General features: G+C 40.2%; 1 protein-coding gene across 1 annotated transcript; it reads left to right on the top strand.

Annotated features, from left to right (window-relative positions):
* The first annotated feature begins 4,417 nt into the window (after positions 1 to 4,417).
* LOC131153732 (uncharacterized) lies at positions 4,418 to 8,708 on the top strand. Its single transcript, XM_058106177.1, has 2 exons — positions 4,418 to 4,481; positions 8,401 to 8,708. The coding sequence occupies exons 1-2, from the start codon at positions 4,418 to 4,420 to the stop codon at positions 8,706 to 8,708; spliced, it is 372 nt and encodes a 123-aa protein (XP_057962160.1).
* Positions 8,709 to 10,757: the final 2,049 nt, after the last annotated feature.

Below are 10,757 nucleotides of genomic sequence, written 5' to 3' on the forward strand. Positions count from 1 at the left end.
CATCTTTTGGGTTGTGTATTGAATATATATATATATATATATATATATATATATATATATATATACACACACACACACACAGTGATTGTAGAAACTCTGGTATTGTAATGTATGGTATAATGAGGTGTTTATGATTTATGTTTCCTGTTGCATAGGCTTCCGTGATGTGTTTTTGATGTATCCCTGGTACCCACGGGTCCAGGTGGATTATGATCTGCTGAGTTTTGTGATATTGATTGTATTATATTAAAAAAAATGAGGACATTAAGCAGGTCGTCACACCTCTCAATACAGTGTGGGCGCACATGGTCAAATAATAATTCCTTAGCAACGGTACTATGCTTACAATACAACTTGTCCTTAGGGTTCTTAAACCATATCATGCAATTTCGGTAATAAAAATTGTAGTATAAATCTCATTTCATATAGAACTTGCTAGTTAATAAAACCTGGCTCATAGGCATTAAATAAAACGCAGCCCCCGACCGTCAAATCAAATTCCAATATTTTGCAAAGCCAGTTCCATTATTTCACAAACAATTTAGTATTTTCAAAACCATACCCAAATTCCGTTATACAATAACCCAAACTGATTATTCGCCTACCACACGATTTCAGTATTTGAATATAGTCCAATAAACAACTAGGAAAAACATAATATATTTAGTTTGTATGATAAAACCAAGCTTTCCACCATTCATTTTATTCAAAATACCATAAGATATAATCGTAGTTTATAAACATCCTTTTGGAATGGTTGGTTTTCGAAATAACTTTGAAACTATAGGTAAACATACATATAACACCTTTTAATCTGTTCAAATTCGATAAAAACTTGATTTAACTTAATCCCCTTACTTGTTCCTGAAAAAGAAATCGATTTCGTTTGAAAAACAAAAAGTCCTAGCTTTTCGATCCTGCCGCTGAAAGCGAACCAGCAAGCCAAGAGAGAAGGGAAAGATGATCGGAGATCGAGCATGGGCTCTGGGAGAGCCTACGAGAGAGAGAGGGTCACGAGAGAGTGAGAGTAGAGAGAGAGAGTCCAAAAACCCTAAGAGAGTGAGAGAGGAAATTTTTGAGTTATGTTTGAAAATGTGTTGCTTAGCCCTTAAGTAAGCAAACTCGCAGGAAAACCGTCGATGATTTTCCTTGCTTTCACAAAACTATTGACGGTTTGGCAATTGACCCGCCCTTGTTGACTGAAACTAGCGACGGTTTTCCCAAGCTCTATAAAACCGTCGATGGTATGGGTCCTGCCAAACCAAATTCCTTCCTTTTGTTTTGTTTTCCTTTATTTCCCTCTTTTATATTTTTTCCTTTTATTTTCTAGGCTCAGGTTTTTACAATCTCCCCTCCTTAAAAAAATTTCGTCCTCAAAATTTGCTAACTATTACCGATCACATCCCCTGAAGTTTTTTATTAAATATTGATCCATTTTTACAGAAGAGTCGGTAACCACCCACATAGCGGCCCCGTCCCAAGTTTATTAACTACCCTCACTTATGGTGGAGGAATATCGTAATTAGAAACAATGTCTTGAGAGATTATAATATGATGAAAAACTCTCCTAAAGACCATTCATTTACTAAAACCGTAAACAACTAATAATACTAAACAAACCTACCTTACACAACCTGGATACAAAACTAGACACCTACCTGTCTAGTGCCAAACCTTTCTAAAAAGCTGTGGGTGCTTCTGACATATTTCTGTCTCTAACTCCCAAGAAGCCTCCTCAATTGCATGATTATGCCACAACACCTTCACTGATGGTATTTCCTTAGTATGCAGTTCTTGTATTTTTCGATCCAGAATTTGAACTGGTACCTCCTCGTATGCCAAAGCATCCCCGATCTCTAAAGGCTTATTACTTCCTTAGCACTGATACATGGAAAACTTCATAAACTCTAGACAATGCTGGCAATAGACAATTGGACCAATCCTTTCCAAGATCTCAAATGACCCAATATACCTAGGACTCAACTTGCCTTTCTTCCCAAACCTCATTACTCCTTTCGTCGTGTCAATCCTAAAAAATATCATATCACCAATCTCAAACTCTAACTCACGTCGGCGAGTATCTGCATAACTCTTCTGCCAAATTTGTGCTATTTTAATCCTATCCCTGATAAGCTCGACCTTTGCAGAGGTCTACTGAACTAGTTTCGGCCCCAAAATCTGCTGCTTCCTTACCTCATCCCAGCACAACGAAGAACGGCACTGGTGACCACACAAAGCCTCATATGGTGCCATCTCGATACTGGCTTGATAATTGTTATTATACACAGACTGAACGAGCGGTAGATAGCGAATCCAACTATCCCCACAATCCAGCACACACGCCCACAACATATCCTCTAGAATCTGAATGGTCCTCTCAGATTATCCATCCATCTGTGAGTGAAACGTGGTACTGAAAGTGAGTTGAGATCCCAAGGCGTCCTGCAAACTCTTCCAAAACCGAGAGGTGAACCGTGGATTTCAATTTGAAACAATGGGAACCAGTGCGCCATGAACTCGTACAATCTCTTGCATATAAAGCTCTACTAGCCTATTCATAGAATAAGTGACTCTGATTGGAACGAAGTGCGTAGTCTTCCTCAGCCTATCCACTATTACCCAGATGGAATTCTGTCCATTTACCATTGAAGGCAACCATGATACGAAGTCCATTGAGATATACTCCCACTTCTACTTAGGGATATCAAGTGGTTGAAGTGGTCCCGCTGGCCTCCGGTGCTCTGCTTTTACCCGCTGACATGTCAGACACTGTCCCACGAATCTGACAATCTCCCTTTTCATGTTACTCCACCAGAAGGATTCTCGCAGATCTCTATACATCTTCGTACTTCCTGGATGAACAGTATAGAGAGAGCGATGAGTCTCCTCCAGAATTGTATTTTTAATCCATGCGTCGATAGGCACCCATAATCTGGGGTGAAATATGAGAAATCCATCCTAAAAAACATTGAAGTCCAGTTGCTGCTCTCACTTTATACTTTCTCCAATTCCATCAGCTCTGCATCTCTCATATGAGCGGCTTTAATTTTCTCCTGTAAGGTTGGTTGAATGATCAAACTAGCAATGAACGCTTGTGAGTTCCCTTCCACCAAATATGCACCCAACCTTTCCAAGTTCATCCTGATATGATGCTGTACAACAACCGCTAAAACTGACACACCCACCAACTTCTGACTCAAAGCATCAGCTACCACATTAGCCTTTCCTAGGTGGTAACTAATGGTACAGTCGTAGTCCTTAATCAACTCAAGCTATCTCCGTAGCCTCATGTTCAATTCCTTCTGGGTGAAAATGTATTTAGGCTCTTATGATCAGTAAAGATCTCGCACTTTTCACCGTATAGGTAGTGCCTCCAGATCTTTAATGCATAAACTACTGCTGCCAATTCCATGTCATGCGTCGGATAGTTCTTCTCGTACTCCTTGAGTTGGAGAGAAGCGTACGCAATTACTTTTCCTTTCTGCATTAAGACCCACCCGAGTCCTTTCTAAGATGCGTCACTATAGATCACGAATCCACCCTCCCCTAACGGAATGGTCGGTACTGGGACAGTGACTAGTCATTGCTTCAATTCCTAAAAACTCTGTTTGCACTCACCAATCCGCTCAAACTTCATGTTTTTTCTCGTAAGCTGCATTAGAGGACCTGATAGCCTCGAAAATCCTTCAACAAACCGGCGATAGTATCCTACAAGACCAAAGAAACTTCTAACCTCGTGCACGTTCTTTGATCTCGCCCAATCAACTACTGCCTTTACTTTGCTTGGGTCTACTAAAATTCCCTCCCAGGACACTACATGTCCCAAAAATGCAACTTGTTCCAGCCAAAACTCGCATTTCTTAAATTTATAAAATAACTTCTTTTCCCTAAGTACTTGAAGTACTAGTCTCAAATGAGCTTCATGCTTTGTAGGGTTCCTCGAATAAACTAGGATGTCGTCGATGAATACCACCACGAGCTGATATAAGTACTCGTGGAACACCCTGTTTATTAGGTCCATGAATGCCACAGGAGCATTAGTAAAACCGAATGACATAACCAAAAATTTGTAATGGCCATACCTAGATGGAAAGCCGTATTTGGTACATCCTCTGATTTAACCTTCACCCAATGATACTCGGATCGCAGATCGTTCTTGGAGAAAACCTGTGTGCCCTTTAGCTGGTCAAATAGATCATCAATACAGGGTAATAGGTACTTGTTCTTCACTGTCATCTTATTAATTTCTGGGTAGTCAATGCACATCCTCATCGACCAATCCTTCTTCTTTACAAACAACACCGGTGCTCCCCAGGGTGATACACCCGGTCTGATAAACCTCTTGTCAAGTAGTTCTTGAAACTGCTCCTTTAGCTCCTTTAATTCAGCTGGAACCATTCTATATGGAGCCTTAGAAATGGGTGTTGTCCCTGGATTTAATTCATTGGAGAACCCGACCTCGCAATCAGGAGACAATCCCGGTAAGTCCCTAGGAAAAACATCTGAGAACTCCCTTATCACTGGGATATCCTCCAGCTTTAGTCCCTCCTTTGGTGCTTCTTTTAAAAATGCAAAGTACCCCTGGCTACCCTCTAGAAGTAACCTCTTTTCCTGAATTGCTGAAAGGATCTGTAGTGTAGAGCGCACACACGACTCGATGAATTTAAACTCTTCCTCCCTAGGAGCTCTGAACACTACCTTCTTCCTATGGCAATTGATACTCGCATAGCTGGATGCTAGCTACGACATCCCAAAAATGACATCAAACCCATGCATGTCAAAAACAATTAAGCTAGTAGGCAGCATTCTCCCCTAAATTTCCACTGGGTAGTCTTTGATCACCTTACTACACACCACAACTGACCTTGGTAGTGTGACCACACCTAACTTGGCATCTAACAACTAAGTCTCTACCTCAGACAATTTAACCAATCCCTAAGATACAAAAGAGTGCATCGTACCTGAATCAAATAATACAACAGTACTATTTGACAAAATGAGAATAGTACTTGTCACCATATCGCCGACATTCTCTGCATCTCCTGGCGTAAGTGAGTACACCCGCACCTGAGCGGTGCCCCTCTGGTGACCACCTTGGGGTGCCTGATTACCTCCCTGATACTGATGTTGTGGAGGAGTGTGAGTCAACATTGTGCCGCAGTCCTGCTCCGAATGTCCAGCTCCACCACACCGGTAGCAGCGAACTGGTCCACGCTTGCACTCGTCCCAATGCCTTTGATGACATATAGGATATAAAGGACACGGTGGATTCCTTTGATGGGCTCGATATCCCATCTTTTGCCGCTGGCTCGTGAAATTACGAGGCCTATTCCATGAACCTTGGCTGGTGCTAATCTAAAATCCCTAAGGCAAGGGCCTATTCTTTTGGTTCACTGTTCTCTCACCTTCCTAGATACTGGCCTCAATTGCCATGGCCTTGTCTACCAACTCATAAAAATTCAGAGTCAACAACGCCACCACCTATGCATGTATTTCCTGCCTTAAACCCTTCTCAAACCTCCGGGCCTTCTTCAGCTCGTCCGAGATCATGTATGGAGTGAAGCTGGATAGCTTCAAAACTTGGCCTCGTACTGCTGTACGGTCAAGTATCTCTGAGTCAGATTCAGGATCACCATCTCTAAGCTTCCATACCAAGACTCGCCTAATCAACCCATTCCTATCGTTAACTTATCTCAACCCATACTCTAGTAATTATTAACCATCGAAGTCTTTAGAACCTAGAAAACCTAGCTCTGATACCACCTGTAATTCCTCGACTAGCCACGTGGGGTCTGGGGTGCTACTTTAGTGACGTCTGAGTTCCTAATACCATATTCATTATATAAATGCAGCTAAAATAACTGATACATTCTCCAAAATATATTACCAGAGTTCTAAACTACTTTTATACACAAAGGTCTCCAAATATCCATATTACAGACCATAATACAATATAAAAACCAACCTAGTCCATACAACCATAATACACATCCAGGGGCTTCAAACATAACTTAAATACATTAGAGTTCTTATAGACACTCACAAAAATTGAAACTAGCTATCACCCCGCCTCGAAGCTTGCTAAGCTCGATCTTGAGATGGTTTTGAAAAATGATTTGTATATTGGGATGAGACACTTTTCAGTAAGGAAGATTAAGTTAATATCAGTGTATGACCAACATAAGTTTTAGTGTATGCAAAATATAATTAGTTGTTAATTAACCACAGTTATAAAATCATTCTCAGACCATGCTCACACACACGCACGCACACACACACACACACACACAGACACACACACAATTATTTATAAGTGAAAGTTCCCAAGGATAGGGGAGATTACATGCCCATACATGTAGCTCCCCTCTGCTCTAATATGTTATGCAACCAGGTACGACTACAACTGATACTTATCAGGGTACTAGCCTTTCTCAGCAAGCCCTCGGGTAGAGAGTTTACTTCACCATAAAAATTCATGCATTTTAATTCACATACAAGTACTCACACCTTTACAATTAAAAAAATATGCATTTGCTTCCTCAGTTTAAACCAGTTCAATAAATAATAATACTATTTACATAAATTAACATATATGCATAAAAGACACTCCCTGGGACTAACAAACCATTTACTTCCCTCATGGTATGGGTTGTGCAGTCCGAAAGTTGGACTTATACCCTAGGGGATCAAAACAGACACAGTCAAAGTAACCATTTGCAAGTGCGTCTGTAGGCATCCATAACCCAGTTGCAGGTTCGATTGCCTTATCACTTCCTGGTCCAGTCTCCAAGGAAAGGTACTTCATCCTTATGTAGGCTAATCGGTCGAGACCACCCTATACCTCTCAGTACAGTGTGGGTGCGCATGGTCAAATAATAATTCCTTAGTAATGGTACCGTGCTCACAATACAACTAGTCCTTAGGGTTCTTAAACCATATCATGCAATTTCGGTAATAAAAACTATAGTATAAATCTCATTTCATATAGAACCCGCCATTTAATAAAACCCGGCTCACAGCCTTTAAATAAAACCTGGCCCCCGGCCGTCAAATAAAATCCCAGTATTTTGCAACGGTAGTTCCAGTATTTCACAAACAATTCAGTATTTTCAAAACCATACCCAAATTTTGTTATACAACAACCAATACTGATTATTCACCTATCACACAATATCAATATTTGAATATAGTCCAATAAACAAGCAAAAAAATAAAAATAAAAATAATATATTTAGTTTGTATGATAAAACCAAGCTTTCCACCATTCATTTTATTCAAAATACCATAAGATATGATCGTAGTTTATAAACCCCCTTTTTGAATGGTCGATTATCAAAATAACTTTGAAACTATAGGTAAACATACATATAACACCTTTTAATCAGTTCAAATTCGTTAAAAACTTGACTTAACTTTATCCCCTTACTTGTTCCTGAAAAAGAAATTGATTCCATTCGAAAATGGAAAATCCTAGCTTTTCGATGCTACTGCCGAAAGTGAACCGGCAAGCCAAGAGAAAAGGGAAAGATGATTAGAGATCGAGCATGAGCTCTGGGTGAGCCTACGGGAGAGAGAGGGTCACGAGAGAGTGGGAGTAGAGAGAGATTCCAAAAACCCTAAGAGAGAGAGAGAGAGAGAGAGAGAGAGAGAGAGAGAGAGGAAATTTTTGAGTTATGTTTGAAAATGTGTTGCTTAGCCCTTAAGTAAACAAACTCGCAGGAAAACCATTGACGGTTTTCCCTGCCCTCACAAAACTGTTGACAATTTGGTTGTTGACCCGCTCTTGTTGACTGAAACCAGTGATGATTTTCCCAAGCTCTATAAAACCGTCAACAGTTTAGGTCCTGCCAAACGAATTTCCTTTTTTTCTTATTTTATTTTCCTTTATTTCTCTCTTTATATTTATTTTATTTTATTTTTTGCGTTTGGGTTTCTACACTACTATTTTAGTATAAGTGTATGGAAGTAATAAGTTGCCAAAGTAACCTCTATTATGTAGTTGCATTTATATTGAAACATTAGGGATGTATGTGTGTTATTTGTATGAGTAATGATCGGCCCAAAGGAAGGTCATTGCTACGTCAAATAACTTGCATACTTGTGGTAATAAATACATTACAATTGTTATGTTATCCATGTGAATAACAAGTCGGTCCAAAGAAATGCTTGTTATTTGACAGGACTTCTTGTAAATATTTAATCACTGCATGAAGTATACCACTAACAAGTTAATATTTCTGTCCAAAGATAGATTATTAATGTTGTACTAGGCATCTTCAAATGGGGCCAATTTTTATTTGTTAATATACTTATCATGTATATATGGAATTGATTTAGAAATTTAATATGACTTGTATATTATGACTGAGCATGTTGTTTGATTTTTTGTTCTGTATTCAGTTACTACATATGCTACTACAATTTCTGCCAACATAAATTCCATTCTGGTGCTTAACGACTCCAACTTTAAGAATTGGAAGGAGAACGTCATGAATGTTCTAGGCTATATGGATCTGGATCTTGCGCTACGGACAGAATGGTCTCCCGCCCTTACAGATACAAGTACCTCTGAAATGAAGAGGGACTTAGAGAGGTGGGAGCATTCTAATCGTACGAGCCTAATGATCATGAAACACTTTGTTCCAGAAGCATTCAGGGGCGCAATGTTCGATGAGGATAATGCTAAGGTATTCCTTGAGGAACTATAGAAATGTTTTGCAAAAAATGAAAAGGCTGAAACAAGCAACCTTTTGGATAGTCTTGTTTCAATGAGGTATAAAGGAAAATGTCATGTAAGAACCCGAACCATGATAGGTGGGTTTAATTAAAATAAGAGAGGGGCAAATTGGGAATTTAGCAGGCTTCGTCGATGAAGCCAGAGTTCGTCGACGAAGTCCATGTACGGCTCGTCGATGAAATTCAGAGGCTCGTCGATGAGGAGAAGCTGCGAGATTTTAGGAAATCAGTAATATCAGGATTCTTTGACGAATCCATCATCTTGTCGACGAACTGACTATATGGCCTCGTCGATGAGGATGCCATTCGTCGATGAGGGCGGCTGGGTTGAAGGAGTTATAAATATCTTTTTCATTACTTCTCAGCTAAGAAATCTCACTTTCTCTCTCTATCTCTCTAGAAACTTTTTGTACTCTCCATCTCTCTAGATTTCTTTGCCGTTCATTATGAGAATCGTTAATCCGAAGTTACCACGAGGATCATGGAAGGATTCTCTACAAGTTCTACGGATCATATTTTCGGTTCGACCATTTTCAGGTTTTGGGTTAAAATTGAGGTAAGACTCAATTTTATTTTTTTATCTAGTAGTTTTGTAGGGAATAGTCTTGTGAGTATCTTCTATACTGGGATTTTTAGGTTTTGGAACTTGGTTCGCTGTTTAGGGGCCTTGGAGTTCAGGATTTGTCATTTGGGGAAAAGGTAAGGGGAATTGTGTTTATATCAGTTATTTTTGAAATCAGACTTGGTGGAACTGTGGTTCATGGTCCTGTGTGTATCTTGGCTACTCATTTGGGGGGATCTAATGGGAAAAACTATGGGGTTTTCGTGATTACAGTTTTGGGAAAAAGGGGGCAACGAGCTGTATCCCTGGTTTTGTGGAAACCAAATGTATATGTTGATTTATACTGTGTTATAGGGATGGTCGTGCTTTGACTTGTTTAAACTATATGTTTTTGGAAAACCATGATTTTATATTACCCAATGGGTGTGGTTTGGTTGGTTATATGAGCATGCATGTGTGTGTGATTGGTTGAAATGCTAGTAGGAACGTGGTTCAGAATTTGTTCCAAGTACTGAGAGTGTCCGACTTTATATTTGAGGGTGTATGAAATTTCTGGCCATAGGTTGGCAGAGTGTCCGACTCTATATCCGAGGGGGTGAGCCTACTCTGGCTGATCACCGAAGGGTGTGGATCCACTAGTTTAGTGCCGGTACGATGCCATGGGAGTCTGGGACTAGCCATGTGCCAATGGTGCGGTGTTCATGGGTTGGCTACAGGCCAATACCGTATGTCACTGGTCGGCTTCGAGCCGAAGGGCGTGACGACACCAGGATTGCTGATCATGTATATGTGCATGTATGCACTGTTGTGAAATTAGCACTGAAACTTCATTTAATTGCTTGTATGTTGCATCATGATAACGCTCAAATGCCACACACCGATATAACCTGTATTCTTACTTACTGAGAGGTGTCTCACCTCTACTATATGTACATATTTTTTAGGTTCTTCGAGTAACCGGAACTAGCGTCCTTGTGTCGGGAGCGTAGTGGTCGATGTACTGCAGTTAGCGCTTGGGTAAGTGCTAGGACTTGTGTTTTGTGGGTTGCCATTTTAAGATATGTTGGGCACCCAATTGTATGTTGTATGATAAAGCCTTGTTTTTGCTATTGTATAGACTCTGGTATGGTACCATGTTTGTATAGAATAACCTTTTTTCGCTGTGTATATTCTGTTGTGTTTGGATGTGTATAGGGTGCCTGGGAACCCCACGGGGTTAGACCCTTATCCTTGTACTGTATCTTCGAATTTTTTTATTGGATACAGAGACATGTTAGGTTACTATAATCACACCTGGGACCCATCTGCGGGTTCGGGGCATGACAACTTGGTATTAGAGCTAACCAGGTTGTTAGGTCTTGTAGACTTGGTTAGGCTTAGCTGTGATTACATACCAAAGTATAGGATGTTGGATGTGGGCAGAGTTGGTTGAGGGTTGTTCCGTTGCTAGATCGGGACT

Source organism: Malania oleifera, chromosome 4 (assembly GCF_029873635.1).
Source record: "Malania oleifera isolate guangnan ecotype guangnan chromosome 4, ASM2987363v1, whole genome shotgun sequence".
NCBI classification, from domain to species: Eukaryota; Viridiplantae; Streptophyta; class Magnoliopsida; order Santalales; family Ximeniaceae; genus Malania; species Malania oleifera.

Coding starts and splice junctions, on each gene's coding strand:
- LOC131153732 (XM_058106177.1), top strand. CDS start 4,418: ATGGGTGTTGTCCCTGGATTTAATTCATTGGAGAACCCGACCTCGCAA. Junction 4,482..8,400: donor GCAATCAGGAGACAATCCCG/GTAAGTCCCTAG, acceptor TTCTGTATTCAG/TTACTACATATGCTACTACA.